The sequence below is a fragment of the Accipiter gentilis genome, chromosome 2 (genome assembly GCF_929443795.1).
Source record: "Accipiter gentilis chromosome 2, bAccGen1.1, whole genome shotgun sequence".
NCBI lineage: Eukaryota > Metazoa > Chordata > Aves > Accipitriformes > Accipitridae > Astur > Astur gentilis.
The window spans coordinates 20,497,944-20,521,575 of NC_064881.1; the positions used below are offsets into that span (position 1 = coordinate 20,497,944).

At 39.4% G+C, this 23,632-nt stretch overlaps 1 protein-coding gene across 1 annotated transcript; it reads left to right on the forward strand.

Moving 5' to 3' along the window:
- Positions 1–1,205: 1,205 nt before the first annotated feature.
- On the forward strand, positions 1,206–23,104 carry PI15 (peptidase inhibitor 15). Its single transcript, XM_049823964.1, has 5 exons — positions 1,206–1,478; positions 19,152–19,270; positions 19,551–19,683; positions 19,826–19,941; positions 22,969–23,104. Exons 1-5 carry the CDS (start codon positions 1,206–1,208, stop codon positions 23,102–23,104), a joined length of 777 nt encoding a protein of 258 aa, XP_049679921.1.
- Positions 23,105–23,632: the final 528 nt, after the last annotated feature.

Sequence of the window (23,632 nt, forward strand, 5' to 3'; positions counted from 1 at the left end):
GTTAGTTTGCCAAGCCAGCGTGATGCTCGTGAAGTGACGAGAGAAAAAAAAAACACCAAAAAAAACCTCAAAAAAACCCAAACCAAAACCCAAACCAACCACGGAGAAAAAAAAAAAAAAAAAGGTAGGAAGTACCGGAAAAAAAAAAAAAAAAAAAAAGGGGGGGGGGGGTGGGGGGGAAGGCGAGTCTTGCATGTTGCCTCTTTGTACTATAGAAACTGGGGGTGTGACTGAATATCCAAGCCACCTACACTCGGGGGATGCCACCCAATCGCTGCCCGTGTGCTTTGCAGAACTCCTCCCCTCTCGTTTTGGCTAAGCGGAGACCTTTAGAGAAACTGCCTGTTCTGGCTCATACAGACTGTAACATATAAAAGCTGTTAGCAGCTCCTGTGGCCAGAAGCTCCAAAAGCAGCAGAGTTTTGTTCTTTGGGGGTTTGTAATAAGAGACACTCCTTCACAAAGGTTCCTGTCATCATATAGGAGAGTGCTATATATACTGGGAGAACAATAGACTATATTCTTTTTTTTGTTTGTTTGGTTGGTTTTTTTTTTTTTTTGTATTATCCAGAGGTAAGCCATTCAACTCAGTAAGTTTGCTTTGCATGCAGTTTTATCAATGCTCATCACATTTTGCTGAAGTTAAGACTTGAATGCTATTTCTAAGATGTCCTGCTTTCATGCTTTATATGTTTTCTTTTGCCTACTAGTTTATCTGTGCCACATTGTGTCAAAACAATCCATGCATGTGGGATGCATAGCCTAGAATGTATTTTTCAATTTTCAGTGGAAAACATTCTGTGAGGTTTCTTGCAGTCTCCCCATTAAAAGATTTACAGTGTGGTTTATGGACTGATCTGGTGTGATAGCACTGTCACTATTTCAGGAATACTACTAGTTCTGATCATGTAATTCATGGTAGAATGATACTTCATTTGGTGTGTTTGCAGTAAGAACCTATCGCTTACGGTGATTATATGGTTATTGAAAACTGCTCACTAACGTGTGTTCTGACTGGATTGTTTTTATGGTTGGGCTGACAGGCAGAATCATTTTTCTGATCACAGCCTGCCAGTTCACTTTGTCTTGCTACCCAGATGTACAGAATCACATCTTTGACATCTTCTCTTCTACAGATCTGTTTTCTACTCTCCTGACTTAAAGCAGAGTACCTCTGTGGCCTATCTTTCTCCTTTGGCCCCAAAATGACAGTAATCGCTGCAATCAGTTGTGCTTTCTTATTTTCCATTCTCTGTGAAACAAGTGCATTAGTGTTACCCAACTCCACTGACCTACTCCTGTCAGACAATAACTTCACTGACATTGAGACAGCTTTGGCAGCTCATCTGGACTCTGCAAAAATTCCCAAAGCCAGGCGGAAGCGCTACATTTCACAAAATGACATGATTGCCATTCTTGATTATCATAATCAAGTCAGAGGCAAAGTCTTCCCACCTGCTTCCAACATGGAATATATGGTAAGTGAACTTTGTTTATTTCTGAGTAAAACAAACTGTAAGTCAGTGATTTCATTTTCTTAAACAAATTGTGAGGGTTTAGTTAAGTGGATGAATGATTTTTAACTATTACTGCTTAGTAGAATGTTCTTTTCTTGCATTTTTTAAATTGCATTAACTTAAGAAAGCAAAAGCTAAATACTGAACTCTGAACCTCTTACGCTGTTGAATTTCCATTGCCATGAGTAGTCCCAATGAAGCTTCTGGGAACCAAGTAAATGAAGTTGTGAGTTAACTGCTTGTTGGCCTGAAGAATAGTAAGTGATCGCAACATGTGATTGCATGTGTTTAAAGTGCTAATCATTAGTAGCCCCATTGCTTTTTTGGAGTTCACTGAAAGTCATTGCCCTGATGTATGCAAAAAGATAGCCAATGACCATTTCTAATTTCTTTCAAACATAATACTTTTGGAGACAATATGGTAAAACTGTGTTTGCAAAGTAGTTCATCTGATGCACTGTTTGTCTCATGCTCATGTGCATACTTACCACATATTGTTTGTGTGCACCTAATACTTTTATTTTTCCACCAAATACAATGCTGCTTTTAAGTGTTTCTCTAGCATGTAGGATTTCAGTGTGCTCAAGATGTTATGTTTGTGGCAGGCACCTTTTCCGCTTATTGGTGAAGGTGAACTATCTGTTCCTGCAGGTATGATAGAAGTTATTCATTCATGGTGATTTCATATTTGGCATTACTAGCTAAAGCAGCGTGTTTGCTATTTTGTGTTCCAACTTTGAATGCATGCATACTGTGGAGCTCTAATCTTAAACATAGGTTGGCCAAGCAAAAAATTTTTTACCTTCTAAGTAAGGTATTCACACTGTTTTGAAAGCACAGACAAGTTGTGTCAGCACCATAATATCTGCTTAAAGTCACAGAGTCTCTCATATGACAACAGACAGTTAGCAGCTTTGAGAAACAGGACACCATCAGTTTGACATAAAACGAGAATAATAGTAATAACAACTCCTTTTTAGCAACTAATGACTAACAATTTGGACATCTTTCTATCACAGATGTTACCTAAATCTGGATTTGAGCATATAATGTGTTTAGCACATCCCAGCAGCACCTCAAAATGCTGAGTGCACTCAGAACGTTGCAGGATAAAGGCCTGTTGCCATACCATAGGCCGAGTTTGAAGTTTGGTTAAGTAGAAAGGTCAGAGACAGAAAAAACAGAGAGGTCAGAAGTCAAGCTCAGTCATCATTTTCATTGCTGTGCTCTCCACTGACGTTTCCTTTGATTCTGCATAAATAAACTTTGTTGTAATGTCTGAGGGAATGGCAGCCTACCATGCCCTTCCTTGGCTTGTGTGTTTTAGAAATGTGCTCCTGCAGTTTGCTTAAGTGAAGCCAGCACCCTGTCATATTCCCAAGGGTTTTGTAAGTGCAGTGTTCTTAGCCTGTTCAGTAAAAAAACTTCAAAAGAGAAAGCAAGCTTCCCTGATTAAATCTCTTTTAATGCACTCATATGCATAAATTGCCAAGATTTTACTTGTATTGGTTGGGTGTTCTGCTCCAGCTTTGCTCTGCAATAGTGCAAGGTTTGATACAAAATCAAGACTGAAGCCAGGCTCTTTACAGCTTATATGGTATTCTTTTCCTTGCCCATCTTTCTATTGATTTTAACAGTACCAACCAGCCATAGGATGTACCTGTGTCCCCGTCAGCATCAGCCCCATCAGAAGTCTCAAGGGCAAGGTCTAAGGCTGTCTTTCACATTTGGTTTCCCAGTCTCAAAGTACTTTGGGACTTCATGCTGCAGAATTCAGAACAGCACCTCAGGCTACATATGTAATGATCCAGAGTGCAACTTGAACTTGGATCCCCAAGTGGCAGCGGACCCCTGTGCCACCAATTCTCTTTCAGAATTTAGTCAGTCTGTGTGTCCCCCATGTAACTTTACAGAGAAAAAAACCACCCAGTGAGCAACATCACACATTGCTTGCTCTGCTGTCTGGTTTGTAGCCATGGCATCATCTATTTATCAACTTCCAACAAATTTATCATCATCAACTTTTTACCTCTGTGGCTACAGAAAGACTTTGGTAGGAAGGTCTTGAAGATGACATGGTGGTGTAAGCCATACCAAGACTGAGGACCCCTGTATCAGTAATGGCCATTTGAACTTGCTTAGTCCATTCGCTGGTGTCTGTATAATTTCAGTGTACGGCACAGCATCTGTTTTGTCTTATGGGGACATAAGATTGCCGCTTTTACATATAAAAAATGTTGTGTCAGTCAATACTAATTTTCATAAATAAGATAGCAAAAAATACTCAATGTCATAAATAAGATAGCAAACATATTTGTTATTACCAGCAGACAACGTACACTGTGCTGAAAGAATGTTAAAGAGTGTGTGTTCCGTGCCTGAACACTGTGGAAAAGTGCAGTGGTAGTGATGAAAGTGGCCTTTCCCATCTCCCCTAACCATGCCCAAAAAGGAAACATGTTAGAGAGCTGGAATATCAGATGCAGTAGACTGTGGAAATCTCTTTTAAGTGTGTTGAGGTAGAGAAGGACTAAGCAGTTTGGAAGCACAAGAAAAAGATGTTTTCTCATCTTTTCTCTGTCCACAGTCACATTAAATTGTGTTTTGTTCTTTTTTCCTAATTCTGTTAGGAACTCTGTTCTTCTCATGAATTGCTGTATCGCATTCTCACTTCTGTACAGTTCCATTTGCTTTTTCTTCTCCACTGGTGGTAACTGAGGGGTTAGCTGTGCGGGTTGGTTCTTGTGATTCCAATTCTTCACAGCCAACCTTTTTGGGGGCTTTTTTCCCTGACACCTTCCATTCCTTCCCCTGATGCAGTCTGCTTCTTCCACATTCAGTGTGTTATAGATACTTTGAACTCCTTGGGCATTTTTCTGCCTGCCCCTACTGTCTGGTAAGTTTGTGTGCTGTAGGACTTTGGATGAGAGGTCTTGAAGAATGGCTTTGAATGCACGCACGTTAGGCAGGGGAGGTTCAGATGAACACTGCAGTGGCAGAGCTGGGGGAGTGTTTTAATTCTCTTTGGGAGAGGTGGATCTGAGTGCTGCTCCAGCCTGTTGTATGCAGTCCCCAGTGAAAGTGGACAGCTGGGAAGTCAAAAGCAACGATGGGAAGTATTGTTCTGTTATCAGTCCCTAGTGAAAGAAATTGGTGTGTCTTAGGCCACTTAGACTTCGGGAAATCTTTCCCTTGGGACATTAGCACCCTATGCGTAAGATTTTAAAGCAGTCCTCCTTTTGGTTCTGGTTCTGGTATTACTGAAGCCTTCAACTGGAAGTTTTTCTGCAAGTACAAATCTAGAGTCGGTGCCTATGTGAAGGAAAGTGAAAGACAAAGGAAACAAGGACTTTCAGGCCTATAATGTAGAATTAATGAACTTTTAATTTGGGTCTTCTTATGACATCCTTCGGTTTTCCTCATCCTGATATTCTGCAGTCTTTGCTTGTGCTCTAAAAGCTGATGTCATACCTGCAGAAAGAAGGATGACACCATACGTTTGACCTGGCAAAGGTTGAAAAACTTCCACTTGGCTTTGCATATTTTTTTCTGGAGAAAGAAGAAAGATTCCATAAAATTCATGGTTCAGAAGAAGTGAGGTATAGAATTGCCTGCAGCTCTATAGTGTGAGAGGTATGTAAACCTGCAAATCTGCTGGAAGTCTGTGAACAAACAAATCCCTTTCTCTGAATGCTAATTCTGTACTACAGAGGCCTGTGTTGCCTTTCTGGAACATCTCAGCTACTTGGTAGGCCAGCAAAGATTTGCAATATGTTGCTAGCTGAAATTTGAGTTTCATAAAACATATCATTTATTATGCATTGGTACTATCTTTAGGTTCCCAAAACATTCATTAATGTAATATCTGTTCCTATGAAAATCAAATGTTATTTTTACCTTCCCTACAGTCATCCCCACTTGACGCCAGTTTCTTAAAAGGCCATATGATCTTCGTTGTAACCCACGTCACTGTGTGCATGCAAAACCTGGTCGAGCAAGTGCTTACAAGCAGAAGCAGTAACTCTGATATAGCTGGGCCTTAATGAGCATTTAACACTGTCCTCCATGGCATTCCCATAGACAAAGTGGGAAAATCAGTTCTAGTTAAGAGTACTCTAAGGCGATCTGAATAACTTGTTAAAGAGCCATACCAAAAGACAAGCTGTGAATAGTTCACTGCTGGCTCTGCAAGGATGGGTCCTGAGCCCAGTACTGATCAACACAGTCATTAGTAGACTGGCAATAGCATGTCTGAAGTATAATACTTGGGGCAGGATTGCACACACAAAACCACGAAGCTGAATGTTTGTGGAATGCTTTCTGAAGATTTTAAGAGCAGAAAAATGCTCTAGATAAACTTGAGTCTGCTTAGGTATAGAAGATGTTCTGATACAGTTTAAATTCCTTTTTGTTCTGTGATTGCATAAATGCACTTTTATACTTGGGAAAATCTGCCCCCCCGTTGAACATGACACTTTGTAGGAGTCAAAATAGTGAAAGATTCCCAGGCTAGCCTGAAAGGAGTTAGTTTGGATACCCAGGAGTTATTTCATGGCAACACAAAAATAGCTTTTCATGAGCTGGTGGCAGAGGAATGGTGGCTGGAAGGGAATGGAGAATCTGAGCCTATTCATTTCTAGGAAATCCACATGAAAGACCATGATAAAATGGACAAGGAAATGAACTGTTGTTCTAAAAGAAAAATAATTGTGTTCCAAAAGAAGCTCCTGTAGTCCTGTGATGGAGGCCATGTGAATCATGGAGGAAATCTGTTCACTCTGTATGGCCCAGGAGTGACCCTTTTTGGAGACTTCGCTTCCTTTCCATGAAGATCTGCAGACAACTTAAATAGTCAGATCAGAGAAGCAAGAATAACCCACTTAGTGGTCACAAATGTAAATAACTGCATTATTATTTTGCTTCTAGAAAATCTTGATAAAATTTTCTTGCTGTCAAGGTGATCTTAAAATTGCTCTGTGAATATGCAATAGGGGATAGGTAAGACAAAATGAAAAAAAAAAAAAAAAAAAAAGTTTTCCAAAGTCCTATTTAATGCTTAAAGCCTTTTATATGGGCATGGAAAAAGTGAGTTAATTTGGTTTTCTCTCCAATTCAAAAGCATTTCTGATAAATAAGCTTCTCAATTGTTTACCTATTTTTTGCTGTTGTCACTGTAGTTTCTTACAGACCATTCTAAATCTTAGAGGACATTTTGTTCTTAAGTTGTTTGCCCTGGCTCATCTACGTGGTCCCACTGAAATCATCCATGTCTGTGAGTGAGGATTGCAGGGCTGGTTCCTTCAAGATTTATGTCTAATGAGTTGGATAGGATCTCTTAATTCATATAGTTTATCCCTGCCCTGTTGCAGGACTTCCTTCTGTATTAAATACATATGGTTTTCATCTTGTCTACTCCTGAACACGTATAGTGATGCTGTCTCAGTCACATCTCTTGGCAAATATTTTACCTTAGGAATAGAAATGATTTCCAAATGTCTAACCTAAATATTTTGCTCTAAAACTCAGATAATTAGTCTTTACATGCACTTTTTAACTGCCTAATAGAATTTCTCTCCTTCTTTGTTTCAAACATTACCTTTTATGTATTTACTGACAATTTTCTTGGCATTAATTGAGATGCATGCATGCATATAATGTTTCCTTAATTTCCATGTGCATGTCTTACAATACTCCTGCATATTGGAGCAAATTACAGTTGCATTCCATTTACAGCTCCTTTGTTAAATCAAGTGAAAAGCACTCTTAAATGTCTAAGCAGATTAGGCCTATCATTTTAACTATGCATGTTTAAAGACACAAGTGCCATAATGCAATGGAGAATTTACTCTAGAAGTTACTGGCAGCTTACTTTTTCTATTGAATAGCCCTGTTCCCCTAAATCCTGTATACACGGTGAAGCTTGAAATAAAGTAATCAGATGATGACTTAGGGTACAAAGATCTTAATCTGCTTTTCATCATGCCGGAGCACAAAGTAAATCTAAGTATAGTCCACCCCAGTCTTCTGAGAGGAGAGATTATCAAGGAGCTTGGCTCTTCCTCAGTGTATTCCACCTACCCCAGTTTGCCATAACTTTTAGCTTGCTCTATGTTGGGAATTCACAAGTGAGGTGAGACACATGAGAAGGGGTGTAATGGTGAAATGTTTTCACTGGTGCCAGTTTCTCCCTCCTACCACTTGTGTTTCTGTTTAGACAACTGAGTATGTCCCTTTTGCCTGGTGCCACAACCCAGCACAAGGAGTGTCTGAAGATCATGGGATAATGAATTCTGGAATATCAATCCTCTCAGAAAATTAGAATAAACCAGAAAGAACTGATCTGGTTTACCTGGTTACAGTTAGGGGTGTCTGTCTGCATGACAGCTTTGAAAGGAAGCATTCATTTTACAGCATACTCAGCTTTTTTTCTGCAGTGAAGGCAAAACATGCCAACTGACAGTAAGCTGAAAGAAAGCTAGAGTAGATGTAGCTTACTTTCTGCTAATTTTGGCACAACAGAGTTACCTAGCTCTGCTGCCTCACAGGTGAGTTTATCCACTTATCTATTTCCTACTGCACCATTGTCCTCCTCATTGGCTATCAATGAGATGCAGGATGTTGCTCATTTTTCTAGCAGTTAGGAACCCTCGTTCAGTCTCAGTAACTAAACTGGTGCTCATCTAGAGTCAAATCCAAGTGGATGCTAGCTATATGAAGTACAAAAGCCATCAGTTATGTTCACAGTGAATGACAGAAGACCTGTTTAAGAGTTGAACAGAAACGACCTTTCCTGGAAAGCGCTCCTTGAAAAATGCGAAGAACTTCCCCCAAAACACTATTGTTGATAAATATTGTGATAAAGAATGGCTGTGTTAAACTTACTTTGGTATTAGAGCTCCTTTCCAATGTATTATGCATCAGAATTTTAAAACATTCATCTTGATGGTGTTTTAGAAGAGAATATTTACATTATTTAAATTTAGTATTAGCAGAAAGCCTTCTAGGAGTTTAAGCAAACAAAAAACAACCTAGTAAAGTCTCAGATAGAAAAGCAGCTTGCCCAGAGCCCTCAGAATTAGACATTCCTTTATTATTAAATGTAGCACCTCTTGAACTTCTTGGCTAAAAACAGAGACAGGGCATTTTTCACAAGAATCTTGATCCAAAGTACACAGTCCTTCGTTTCATACATGAATGGAGATGATAGTAACCTTAAACCTCTCAACATTTTTTATCCTCTTTCCATACCTGAAAAGAAAATCTGAAGAGAAGAATAGTCTATCCAGGTGTGTGGAAATGTGTATCCTAAAGACAGCAAAAGTTGGAAACCGCAGGATAATCACTTGTTTGCTTTTTGTACACAGAATACTGTCTTCAGCACATGGAACTCCATATATGAATGCATCTGCAGGTGCCCTGGGATGGGGTTTGAGGTCTATTTTAATGCAACTGAGAATGAATTGGTTTTGCATCTTTATCTGCACATTGATATGTGTTAATCTGTATCAAAAGAAAGAATCTTAAATTGAACTTTCTTCTTCTGAGAATAAAGAACTATTGTTCTTACTCTTTATCCTGCAGAAAGAAGTTGCTATGTGTTTTCTTTTGTGTCACGCTGCCATATCTTTCAGTTAGAGCTACTTAGAAAATAATAAGTATTTTCTTTGAAAACTTTTTAAAAAATTAAGAACATTTTTTGTTTTAAGGAAAAACTTCGGTGTTTAGTGGCAAAAAAAAGTAAAGAATGTGGAATTTTTTTTCATATAGAAGAGATATAGAACACCACAAAAGAAATACATTTTTCATTCACGTTTTGTGGTTTTGAGAAAGAGCAATTTGCTCTGATCATATTTAAAATGATAGAGGTCAGACACCTTCCTCTTCAGACTTATGACCAATTGTCAGGGTGACGTGGAGCTAGACAAAGTTTGGTCCTTTTTGTTACCACTTCTAAGATAAGCTCTTGCCAACTAAAATATGCCTTGCAGTAGGTTAGGAAAGCACTGAATATTTTGAGATATGTAGCTCTGATATTTAACTTTTCCAAAAGCTAAACAAATACTAGCATATCAGGAAAGCTTATTGTTATTAAATCTGACAACCTCCCAATTTTCTTTGTTTCTTATTGTTTAAAAGCCTGGTGCCAAAGATGAAAAGAAACGCGGACAAACTTTAGAGGAAACAAATTGACTATTAGCAGTGGTCAAGCTTCAAATGATAGCACTTTGAATTTGGACCAAATAGACACCCAGGAATATAAACTTCTGTATAAAATACAGACTTGAATTTTCATAAGAAAAGAATTTCTGGCAATCAGGTTTCTTGGACAGCTGTCTGGTGATGCCCTGATTACTATAAGACAGACCTTCTAATACTGAGCCCTTCAGAAGTGTGAATCAGATGTTTGGAGGTTTGGTTACATGAGAGTAAATTGACTATAAAACATTGCACAATTTTACTTTGAGTTGCAGTGGAGTATTGGACAAGCAGCTTGATGTATTAACCCTCTATTTATTTGCAAAAGAATGAAGTACAGAACTGTGATTCCCATCACGATTTTTTTCTCTAGAGGGTGGGCTTTGGCAATTTTCTGTGTAAACTTTGTAATTATTACCTAATGCATTTGGGAAAGCACTTGCACATGTGGTAGGCACCAATTACAGTACGCACAGTAAAATTTCTAACAGGTGGCAGTTGAGAGCAAAAAGTATTCATATTCACAGAGAGAGAGAGAGCCTAGAGTCCAAATGATCTCAGAGCCCAAATAAATATATAAAGTTTGCCAAATCTGTCTATAAATTCCAATGAGCTCATATGTTTTCATCACACAGTATGTATTGAAAAAAGTGAAGGCAAAGAGACGAGGCTCTTTCAATCACTCTGCCAAAAAAGCATGCAGGCAGAAGGGCTGGTGGGTTGCTTTATTAAGCTTTGTGCCAGATCTGGGGTAGTGGACGTGGTGGGGGGTCCTACAGAAGGTCTCCGAACCTGAAAGCGCTACAGGTTCGACTGTACAAAAGAGAAGGGGAGAAGCTGTGCAAGGGAGCCCGGCGTGCCCTGCACGCTGCTGTGGGATTTCTGAGAAATGGCCGCTGCACGTGCAAGCGGTATGGCCGGTGCAAGGCAGCACGGCTGAATGACCCACGAGGACAAGACCTGCATGTTGGAGGGTAGCAGCCTACATCTGCTAATCCGCTCTGGGACTTGCCCTAGCAGCTGTGGAGTGCAGCTGCACAGATGGGCTGGCTATGTCGGATTTTATCCCTCAGCTTCCCGGCGTTTTGCTCGCAGGGAGAAAACGCTTGAATTGAGGATTTCTTCTTTCCCACTTGCTGCCATTCTGGAAGTAAGAGCTTCTGATCTTCAGCTGGGCAAACAAGCGGAAGCACAGGGCTAATGGAGAATGAAATCAGAAGTCTGAGGTGGAAAGGTTAATTTTTTGACTGATTACTGCTTACAGAAGGTCCTACCGGCCACCTTTCTGAGGTGCGTAGGAACAGCTGTGGATTTGTTTGTGCCACATAACAATGTGACGACGCTAATGTGAGTCCACAGTAAACATATTAATGACAAATAAGATGCCAAAACTGGCAAACAAATTGCCGCTTTCTACTACTGCAAAATGTAACAGTCTTGCCATGCAGCTGTATTCAAATTGTGTGTCTCAACATTTCATTTGCAATCTCATCACGTAACTGCAGTTGCGTAAAGAAGCTGTTGACGAAGAGAGTGATTAAAACAGTGTACTTCACCTGTTTGCTCTGAGTTTGTACTCAAACCTCTACCTGGTGCTTGTCACTCCAGCTGTACAGTCGATGGCAGCCAGCTGAGGGGCTGGTCACACCGCGGCTGTCATGGCATTACGGGCAGCAGCCCTCGCCCGATGGGCACTCAGGGAATTCCCAGGAGGGTGGTGAGTGACCGGGATGTGTATGCTTTGCTTAAAGTACTTGTTTTACCACTGACAAATACGCAGAATATTATCCTAGCTGGTATGTCATATTTTAAAAAAAAAACAAACCAAAAAACCCAACCAGACAGTAAAGTACTGAGGGCTGCTGCTGGTATTTAATATTCAGAGCAATATTCTGCTGAGGTTCTCTCGTACTCCTGTGCAAGTGAGGGGAGCTTCCTTGCTACTAGCAATAAAGCTGAGCCAGGAAAGATTAAGGATTATGATGGCAAAAGAAGAATGGAAGCATGGTTCTGTATTGCTTGAATGCTTTAAAATGATCAGTAGCAAACCCCCAAGGCTACCAGGTTAAAAACATATCTTTATGGATTCCCCAGTCAGCCCATATCTTCTGTCTAGCAATCCATCTGCTCGCAATCTCAGGGAAGGAGCACTCCTTCTTCTCACATTTTTTTCATATTTTCTTTGAGACAATGAGGGCTGTGGAGTTAAGTGCTTCTAAAACCATCCATTTTACAAACACATATCCACACAGAATGAGAAAAGCATTAATAGAGTGTAGCACACTGTATTCTGCTCCCTTTGTATTTAGATCACAATTTATTGCTACCTGTTGCCATTAATAACCACTTCAGAGTACTTGCAGAGAAGAGGAGTTTGTTGCCATTTGCTTCAGTAATGATGTCTCTCTCTCTCTCATACAACAAGGCATACATAAAGATATAACAATACTAAGTCAGATATTTTCTTTTCATTGGAAATCTGCATTCTGAATGTCAGGAAAGGTATCTGATTAATCTGTTTTCAGATTAATTTTAGTGTCTGAAAATCAGGAAAAACATAAATTTAAAATGTTTCAGCTTTTTCATGGGAAGTCATCCTTGGCTAAATGGTCATCCCATCTGAATAATTCTTCTCTTTTCTCCACACATTGCATAATGAAGAAACAAACTACCAAAGGGTAGGTTGATTATTTTTTTCCCCCCATATTTGCCAGGAATAATGGATCTTAACTTCCTCTTCTTCCAAATTCTGAACTTTAAGAACAACTGACAAAGGGGTGCAATTCCAGGTAACAGTATCAGTCATTCTTTCTCAGGTGTGGTATCTATAGTGGGGCTACTAAAACATTAGTTTTCAGTTACCCTTTCAGCTCTAAAAATATTACTGGTTTAAGTATCTTTTTTACTTGCAAGGTATTCTGCTTGAATCAGTCCTTTTTGTCTGCCTGTGAGAAAGCTGAAATAAACATTTTATCTGCTGGAACTTTACTTTTGAAGTAGTGAGTCATCAGAAAAAGATAATGTAACATCACTCTTAAGGAAAGTAAATGCAGTAAAGTGTTGACAGATCTCACTAATGACTTTGGAAGAAGCCAGTAATTGCTTTCTGTGGGGGAAAAAACCCCACAGCATGTTTTGGAGAATTTACCAATCAGATCATAAATCTGAGGATAGGTATCAGCAACATGGAAGGTGAAAATCATTAATTGTCTTTCTTTTTTTCTTTGACAGTGTGTTGAAGGGATGTAATAAAAATTGATGCCCATTTTGATATTTATAGAGCAGACAGATTTTTTTTTTCCATTTTAAAATTATGAAATGTTGAAATTCTGCTTATTTTTCAAATAGTGAGGAGATACCCTCTTGCAGAAATGGGAAACAAATCATTAACATATTCTGGTATATATAAAAGCAATTTAGGAATATAATTTTTTTTTACTTGCAGGGGTAGGAATTGTCTGTTTTTAAGAAAAGCATTCATTAAGGGTCTATGTGAAGTTCTAAGACATTTGTCCTTTCCTTTCTTGACTTAGCTAGCAATACTTTGGATGATCTGTAACATCCCAGAACTCATTTGCATCACGCAAAATATGAGAGCCTTGACAGAGTAAGGAAACCTTCTCTCTCCTATCTTTTTGCTAAATGTAAAAAAAATTCTGTCTAAAGCAATGAGAAACCATAAGGCATGTGATCAAGAAGCTAAAGTAATAGACATACAGGGCTAATTCTGTGATTGAGCTTTTCCTCCTATTTCAGCAAATTACGAAACTAATATTCATTAAATGCACTTATATTATGTATTGTGTTTCTAGCTCTTCCAGCTATGGAAAAGTCTCTGAAAATGACCTGACATAGCGTTTTCTCCAGGTGTTGGCATCCTTTGGATGGCCAAGCTGAGCTCTGAGAGACACAGTCTGCTTCCTAGAGCCCTGTGGACTGCAAACTGACATCTCACAAAGACAGCTTGAAATCCAGTATTTTAATATTGGTTACAGGCAGAAATGTTGTGGTGGCTGTGTTTGGACTATCTTACTGAGACAGGTTAATTTAAGGAAAAAACACAGTCATGTCATGAGCTTCACTCATATCCAGAAGTCCTGAATCAGACCTTACACAAGAAGAAGACTTAGTTTCCTAACTTTTATGTAATTACACAGGACAAATACTATGAAGCCAGACTGTAAGGACTCCAACCTGTTGTGCAGCGAAAGTGAGAAGTGCTGAATGAAAATGGAAGGTCCTAAGGAGGGTTGACTGACTATTTCACCTAGTCATACCGAAGGCCTATAGTGAATATATGCCCCCCGCTTTAATAAAGGCACAGATCCCAAATGACACAGTTCCTTGATACCATCAAAATCCTGAAGCCTGATGTTTCATTAGCACTAATGGTGGGCTCCAGACCCTGAGAATGCTGCTTTGAATCCCTGCTCTGTTTTAGTCAGTGTAATTTAACCATGACTTCATATATCCATCATTCACAGGTGTTCTCAGCAAAGTTTGAATGTTCAGGCTGTGTTAATGGATGTTGCAGTAGTGCATTTAAAACTAGGAATATGAAACTCTACTTTTCAAGTAAAATTACTGCAGGGTAAATGTATCTAGAGTAGTAGTATGTTTGCTATAATACAACAGTCCTTTAGAAAGTTTGCATTAAGAACAAGTTATTCGGATTAAGAGCGCTCCATTTAATTTGTTTTGGTAAACTTGTTCAATGTTTTCTACTTACAGATAAAGTAGTGAGGTTGCTGTCTGAAGTACCTTTTTGCTTTCAGCTTTACCTCCTGTTCTGCAACAGGGTTTTCCCCCTGAGATGTGCATTGAGCCGGGTGTTAAGTGAAAGCTACTCCATTTAAACAATTGATATTAGGAGTACAATTCTGACTGTAATGAGAATGGGCAGAAGAGCTGTGTTTCTAAATGCAAATTATAGTTAATGGTTACATACAGCATTTCTCAAAGAATACCTATCAGTGTAGGAAGGGCAGCCAATTATTTTTCAACAAATGTTGTGGACAGATCTTTGTAATATTGTAGTTGCTTCTCTTCTTTTTCTTCATCATAATGTTTATTCAGCTTCACCATCATTTTAATACCTAAGGATAGTTGTGACCAGGACCTCTTGTTCAAATAAAGCTGTTCCAACAAAGAACAAAAGGGCAACTCCATCCCCTCTACATATAAATTATCTAAGAACAACTGACAGACAGCTATAGAAAAGGAGGGTATGAGGGAACTGTGACCCACAACATTAAAGCACTTCCCTTGGGGAAGGAAGCTCACTTTTTGGGCTTCAAGAAATTTCATTCAACATTAAAGATACTTCATTTTACACTCTATTGGTTATTATACATTATGGGAATAAAATAATTTCTTTTACTATTTGTTTACCAAACAAAACAAACAAACAAAAACTGTCTTGGGTGAAATTCTGGCCTCACTGGCAAAATTCCTGCTGATTTTATTAATGCTAAGATTTTAATCCTAACTCTCAACCAGCATGTGCTTTGTGAGTGCAGAGAACACCCCAGAGCTGCCTCATAAAGTGGTCTCTGGTGTTCAAACTCCCAGTGTAGAAGCACTGGCCTGTTCCCTGTATTCAGTCCTCTTGACAATTTTCAAGTGAAGTGTAGTTTTTAAGTGTAGTTTTGCAGGGAGCAGTGCAGACAGCACAGTCGGACAGCTTTCTAGGAAAATAATCTCTGGCTGAGGCAAGAAAAATAAATTGGCCAAAGGATGTTCACTTCAAGTTGCCAGTGGAAGTGTGGTGAGACGCTTTAACTGTATCGCAGCTCAGTTAGACCCAGCTGAGGGGTGGGGAGGGTTTTCTTGCTGGACCAAATCAGTGATCTGGAGAGTTTGGGGTGGGGGGGTTGGGGGTGGGGGGGATCTTTATACTGGGTGGAAGGAAGGTGACTGCTTCCCCAACTACTAACGACCTAGCAAATGAATATTTGCTATCTCAAGGGAGAGAATGAGCATAGTTTGGCACTGGAAGTTTGCATGATTAGCATTTGAGGATGAGTCACTGCCTCAGATCTTGACCCACTGAGTATGGAAATCTTTCTCCTTTTTCCCTTTTGCAATTTTGTGTTCATGTTGGGCAGCTTTCTGTAACATGTTTAATAGAAACACTGGATTGGCCATCATTTCAGAGTTTATAATTTTATCTCACTGGGTTTTTTTAAACTCTTTGCTAATTACCTTGAGCTTTTTAATTTCTCCTCATACAGAAACTGTCCCTCTGGCTTTCAAGTTACTTCAGTTTCTCTTTTTGGGATATTTTTCTATTTCTTTACATGCTGTTTATGTATACATAAATACATACGTACATACAACAATGAAGCCTCATGGTTTCAAAAATCTAAATGTCTCTTACATGTTCTCGTACATGCCCACAACAGGGGACTGAACTGAGATACAAGTTTATACAAGTGTGGACTCAGGATCAGACTTCTTTTGAAAGGGGTGAACTGATGGTACAGTCTCTTACAGTTTTGAAGATTTTAGGTCATTATGAGATAATAATTTTTCTGCTTCAGTCTATATTAATTATTTGCCTTTCTCGAGGAGATGATCTAGAGCTAGTCCTTGAGGATCTGAGACCACCTTTTCTTCTAGGAAAATAACATAAAATAAAATAACAAGGTGAAGCACTTTATCTTCTCCCATGAAATAGAAATGATTTACATAGCAGGAGGGGACTCTGTACAAAGGCTTTTCACTAGCCTGCTAATGAAGGAATGGAGGAAATTAAAAGATGCTGCTTATGCTCCCCTCCCCCTTATTTCTTACTCAGTGTTTATTTTATTTCTCTTTCTCTCTCTTTTTATATGTTTGCTAAAAATTTCATACGTCCAGAGAGTGGTCAAGAGTGAATAGATAATGGAAAGCAGAGCACGCTGTACATCACAGTAATGCTTACCTGCCAAACCCACAACTTTTTTAACTGAATTTGAAACAACCCCCGAAACTTTACCAATCAAATGCTGCAGATGATTCCTGAGAACCAGAAAATGAAGCTGAGGAGAAATGGAAGTGGAGTAGCAATGCTCTCACTGTCCAAGGCGGGGGCCATGCCTAGTTTAGAGAGGGCATTAATAGTGAAAACCTAATTCAGTCTTCACATTTCTTTCAAACACCTAACATGCTATTTTGCGAGGCAATTTAGTACGCAAAAATATGCTGGGTGGAAATCAGGAGCTCGGTGCTATTTGTGCAAATACAGTACACATTTAGATTATTGTGGGACTGCAGCCAGGTCACTTGGGAGCAAGCACGCAAACCTCATGTTCAGCCTCCTGGCAGAGAGCACTCGTGCCAGAAACATGATTAATCCCAGCAAAGGAGGGTGTTTATGGGGTGTCACAGTCCTGGCGGACCTGCCCCTTATGGATGCACACCAGGCAGCTGTGTTTGGACCCACGCACTGGATCCATGTGCTGCTCTTCTGTTCCCCCGGGCCTGGGCAGGCTCCAAACACTGACTGTGGCCCCAGCCTCTCAGGCACACTCCCCAGGCACACTTTTATGCTTGTACCTCCTGTTGCCCCCTCTTTAAGCCCTCTTTTTGGGACCACTGATGTACCACAGAGATTATGAAGGGATTTTTGTACACTGGCCACATGCAGCTAGTTGACTTAACGACAAAGATACAAAGCAGAAGAAATGTCTGTACACAGTTTTCTTCCCCTTGGGCCCTGGAGCATTTCCTGGGTTTTGGGCGGTGCAAGAGCAGTCCTGAGTCCCCTCTCATACCCTAGTGCTCCAGCTTAGCCTTCTCTTCCCAAGTTATAGACTTATCTCTAACTCCTCCGAGAAACTCCCTTCATTTTTCAGACCTGAAGTCAAAGTGTTCCCTGGCTTGAAGACTGTTCCTTCTTAGCACGCTTCTTCCTAACACTTCTCTGTTTTGTCCTTTACTGGCAATTTGCTTTGACTTTGTTCTGGGACCTTTTATGAACAGACGTAAAGTAAATCTGCTCTGCTTTAAGCGACATCCGTATTACTTTCCCTAAGATGGTTCCACTTGAATAGAAGATCATTTGCTTTAAGGGTTCATATTGATCTCTGTGGCACTTCTTCAGCTTTAATCTAGGAGGTACCTCGTCCAGTCCATATTAGCAAAAACATGGTTCAATGATGCAGCAATTTCATAAAATTTACTAGATTTTGTCATTTTCACTTAGAGAAATTTCACAAACTACCAGAGTCAGGGCATGAATTACTGTCCTAGTCCATGATCTGTGGCAGTCTTTTCACTTTGCAGGTTTGCAAAATTAAAACTATGAATTCAGTATTAGAAATCATTATTAGCTCATAGTACAGAAAATGTTTGTGATATGGGCCACCTTATCCTTTGACAAGTTTATTTCTGACTTTGCCCCTTATTTCATACCTCAGAGACCATATTCTTTATTTCATAGCCACTCAAGAAACTGTGATGGGCTGGGTAGGTGATTTTACCACATTCTGTTCCTGCCTTTCTGCCTGCAATTCACTAAAACTGTCCCTACACCAAAACACTCCTCTGGGAGTATTCAAAATGCGCATCTAATTCCAGGATCCACAGCCTACTTGGGTATCACTTAAACACTAAGATATGCTAGGATTTGTGCGTACTTGTAATATAACAGTGAGATATTCTTTATCTGGAGTTCCAGTGGTGCAGTTGGATCTATTGCTGATATCTCCATTATTGCAGAGGCAAGCCTATTTGGTGTGGAGAAAACAGCAGAGTTACAAATCAAGCATGTAAGTGAGCAGGCAAAACATATAAAGGAAGCAGTGTTTAAATTCACTTGTCACATTAGAAAACTTAAGAAGTCAAATTGTCTCTTCTTACAGAGCTGTTATCTTTTTATTCCAGGCAGGGAGCATACTGCACCTGGAAACTATCCATAGTCTTTGCCTTTGTGGAATCCCTTTTCTTGACCTTGTGGCCTCAAATATGAAAAGCTGCCGCACACACTCTCTCTGGCTGTAGATACTCCTGAGATCCTATTTCAAATGTGTTGGGGTTTTGTGGGGTATGTAATACCTGTGCTGAATTGTTCTCCCCCATGTGCCTCTCCTTCACTTTAACCTTCTGAGTCCCAGCCAACGTTTCACTCCTCTCCACACATGGATCTCATCAACACAGAGGGGAAAATGGTAGGAGAATGCCTGTTCAGTGAAGGGCTTTACCAGAAAAAAAGAGAGATCTGAACACTTGGCTTCCTCTGATGACATGGGTGGGAATTCTGTCCAGCGATAGGGCGAATCCTGCTAGATCCTGCACATGCTGCCCCACAGTTTTCTGAATTCAAGAGCTCTCTGCCTAGTTGCAGATCTGATGTGGTATATTTGTGGCTTAAGATGCTTGCTTCTTGTGTTATTGCACTGAGATCGCTATTTGTTTTTTTTCTGTTCTACTGCTAAGGAGATTTTATTTTGTCAGGTTTGGGATGAAACTCTTGCCAAATCTGCAGAGGCTTGGGCTGCTACATGCATTTGGGACCATGGACCTTCCTACTTACTTAGATTCTTGGGCCAAAACCTGTCTGTAAGAACTGGAAGGTAGGCAGATACTCTACAAAGCAATTATTTTCTTAGCCTTCCAACAGCCTTTGAGATCCAGATCTTAGACTGATGCAGGTGTCATCCAGTATTCTGGCAATAATTTATATCTATCTATGTTCGTTTGGCTTAAGAGTATTATTGCTTAATACTGTGCCCCTAGTGATGCGTGGAGACGTGTATTTAGGTGACTTGCATCATAGGGATTAGCAGCAGAAAGTTCCAAAATACCTAAATCTAAAATGACAAGTTTTTCTTTCTGTATTTTAAACAAACCCAGGTATCGATCTATTCTCCAGCTGGTAAAGCCATGGTATGATGAGGTGAAGGATTATGCTTTCCCTTATCCTCAGGATTGCAACCCCAGGTGCCCCATGCGATGTTATGGACCCATGTGCACCCATTACACACAGGTTATATAAATTAACTTCTATTCAAAATCTACCGTCCAAAGCGGGACTTTTCTGTGATGTATTTATAGCTCTCTCTCAAATAAATGTATGTATATATATTTCTTTTCAATTTGGACTTCACCAATAATAAATATTTATTCAGATGGTTTGGGCCACTTCCAATCGTATAGGCTGCGCAATCCACACATGCCACAATATGAACGTCTGGGGATCCGTTTGGCGACGAGCTGTTTACTTGGTATGCAACTATGCCCCAAAGTGAGTTGCTTTCTTTCAATATTTTTATTTTTATACTTCATGCATGTTTTGGTACTCTCATAGGACCGCTTACTCCTTTTTCTGCAGCTTGACCTCTATTTGTGCTTCTTCTGTGGGCTGATCCTTCATTCTAACTTTACATCTGAACATAGAGAAAATGAATGACTTTGGTATACAAGGAAGAAAAGGAAATAACTTGATGTGTATGGAACAAAACAAAAAACTTGTTTTCTGTTATTGTTATCATTATGATTCTTTTTGTCTTCCGCCTTTGTGCTGATTCCACTTTACCTTGAATTCCTTATTACTTTACTCTGTTATATATGCTCACGGTGAGCTAGACTTCCTCAGGTAAGCAATCCCACTGTAGATCAGGACCTTGATGTGCTGTGAACACATTTTGTTGCCCACAAGATACCTTTGCTTATGACCATGCTGCATAAGGGCATCCATAGCATAGGTTTCCTACAAAGTCCATCTACCTAAGCTCAGTGTCTACAAATCTCATCTTTCCTTCCATATTAGGGTCCTTCAAAGTATAGGTCTTAGACACCCATAGGTGGCCCTATATCAGGTGGCTGTGCAGAGATCTGTGTTAGGTTGAAATCAAGAAATGAATTTTCTCCCAGCATTTCCTAGACATCATCCCAAGCTTACATCTGGGTGCAGAACGAATCAATGAAGTGTGGCTCTGGGAGAGGTTCGATTTGAGGTCTGGTTTGGACCAATGCTTCAAAAGCAGCATGGACGGTGTAAATGGCTGGTTTCTCTGACTCTATATTAGGCAAAGACATAGTTCTGTACAGGAATCTAAGTATAATTAATTGAGCATATTTTCCATAAACTCTGAGTGGCATAGGTCCATTTGTGGTAAAGAATGTGCAAGAATATGTCATTATTCTAGCTGTTACATGAAGAAAAGAATTTTTAAAGATTTTGCAACTTAAAAATAAGATAGGATTTAGTAAGAAAACTGGCTTGGGAAAAAAACCACGCTTGGAAATCAAGGAGATTTCTCTGTCCTTTTTTCTTTAATATCTTCTAGAAAAGGTTGGTAAGAAATGAATGTGAGGGTCCAAAGATCAGGCAGCAAAAAATGTATCTGACTTGTAGCTCCATAACATGGAAAAGTGAAAACAAAGTTTGTAAGAGTAACCCAAGTATTATTTTTTATATATCTTCATTTAAAAAAAATATTAAAAATTCCAAACTTTCTAGAATACGTCTCTCGTTCCTATACAGCAAAAGAATGGTTTTATACATTAGGCATTGTTGAAAATTGATGCATTGTTTGTGTACCAGGTAACAATGAATTAATGACATTTTATATTTTCTTGGTCTAAAAATCCCACTGTTTCTCAAACAGCAAACCAAAGCCTGGAGTTACAAGCTGCTTCTCTGGATGAGAGTTTGAGTAGAACTGTGATTCGTAGGTAGTGGAATTGGGATTTTCACATCTACTTCTTGCACAGTCACAAAAATGATATTGAGTGATGTTACTTGGCTTAAGTTTATATTCCTAAGAATTAATTGAGTTAAGGACACTGGGCTTAGAGTCCTTGGGCACACATGCAGAAGTCTCTTTGCCAGTCAATAAAGGCTGTGTCCTTCTGAGTAATGGCCACATCAGAAACTCCTCTAAAGAAGAAAGAGTTGAATATTACAGCCTCGACCTGAGTTATTAAGACTGGAATTTGGCAAAGATTTAGGATTTAGAACTCCAGTAATTTTCACCGATGCCATGCCGTAATGCTGAAAAATATCTGTGCTTCTGAAATCAGGAAAAAAAGTTAAGGCGGATAATTACAAAGTTTAGAAAGGCTCTGCCCCTGGTTATCTAACAACGGACTCGCACGAATCAGCCATGCGTTGCATAGAAAATGAAGCAGAAATCAGCTTTCTGCAAACTCTTACTGGATTTCCATATCTGTTATCAAACTAAATGTATTTCCTGAGCACTCAGTCTGCTGTACCCATTTGGAAGAGAAGTAGGAATGAGCAAATTATTTGAGAGATTCCTGCTTTCTTCCAAGGCACAACCCAGACTAGGGCTTTTGATCCAATGTTATTGGCTGGGAGGTGGGAGATGAGAAAATGTTTCATAAATAATTGCATTACTCACTGCTATACCATGTCACATGCAAACTGGAGAAAAGTTCTCTGCTCAGTGAGACATAACTTTTAGATAAAAATCTAATTTTAACTTTCTTTCTGCCTACCTCATGAGTATTACATATATCTCTAAAAGACTGGGATTTATATAAGCACCTGAAAGTCTGGATGCATTTTTCAGATGTTCCTAGATCTTTCAGAGTTACCTATTTTCACATGATCACTCTTCAGACTTGTGCCCCTTTTCCGCTGGGCTCTATTACACAGCTTTATTCACCAGATGGGAGCCCTCCTTCTCCTCCCATTAACATCTGAGACCCCTACAAATGCCCAAATACAGTTCTTTTTAATGCATTACTGGTGCAAATAGTTTTCATCTTCCCTTTGCTCTAACCACGAATTCAGCCTCAGAGCTTCACAATGTGGAACTAGGGTAGTGCAACCTAAGAATAAGATTTCACTCTGTTTTTCCACCTTCCAAAACCAAGCTTTTAAGATTACTTCCAGACAAAAAAGTGCTCAAGGAAAAACCTTGCACCAATGCTTATGTTGCTAATTTCTCATAAATATAGCCCTCCAGTAAAAAATACTGTCCCAGGCTCGGAGAATCAAAAATCACTTGGCTGTAGCAAAAGCAAGAAGACTGGGACTTCACCACAGAGACTAAAGGATATGGAACAGACCACTGGCCTAGGGTGACATGGTCATTTTCCTGCTGGTTTTTGGGAATCGGTAGATCAGTGTTTGTCATTAACCTACAGAAATACATTAATGTATGTTTTCAGTAACAGGGCATTTATAGGATATCACTGAAGACATTAACTTTAATCACTCAAAACAAGTATGGTTAATGAATTTTTTTTTTTTCTTCCTCTCTGCACTTACTAAGCATTCATTTTCCTTTTTTATTTTCAGGGGGAATTGGATTGGAGAAGCACCATATAAAGTAGGAGTCCCATGTTCGGCTTGTCCTCCGAGCTATGGAGGTTCTTGTACCGACAATCTGTGTTTCCCAGGAGTAACATCAAACTACTTATACTGGTTTAAATAAGTTAAGGTTTACATTATTCTGAAAAAAACCCCATGAATGAGTAACAAGAAGCTTGTATATTGAATTTTGCACATATTATATAGAGAGAGATATTGTAATAATACTCTGATGTTTTCTTTTTGTATGCTTTTGTATAATTAGCTTTCAAAGTATAGTATAATTTGGTTTTAACACTTTGGGATTTAAGACTCACATTAACCCTTTTAGATTAACATTTTGTTAAAGGAGAGCAAACTAATTTTCACCTTAGCAAGTATAGCTTCCTGAAGATTAGGTTCTATTAAAAGCACATTAAAAGATAGAATATGACTTCCTTTTAAAAGTAATAGCTCCAGAGAGACAAAGGTCATTGTTTAATACTGTGCTTTAGAAATGGTGCGATGTGCAAAGCACCAAATTGTCCTCACACTCCAAATGGTTCTTCCCATTTACACCTGTGCTTTCACCTGCAATGTCAATGGGGCCATGAGCAGAGGAAAACATACGTGCAAGAGAAACTGCAGGATATTACCTACCTCATGCACAACA

Excerpts from the sequence above, each read along its gene's own strand:
- PI15 (XM_049823964.1), top strand. The coding sequence starts at position 1,206 with ATGACAGTAATCGCTGCAATCAGTTGTGCTTTCTTATTTTCCATTCTC. Across the intron at positions 1,479-19,151 it reads CTTCCAACATGGAATATATG|GTTTGGGATGAAACTCTTGC; the intron begins GTAAGTGAACTT and ends TTATTTTGTCAG. Across the intron at positions 19,684-19,825 it reads TGTGCACCCATTACACACAG|ATGGTTTGGGCCACTTCCAA; the intron begins GTTATATAAATT and ends ATATTTATTCAG.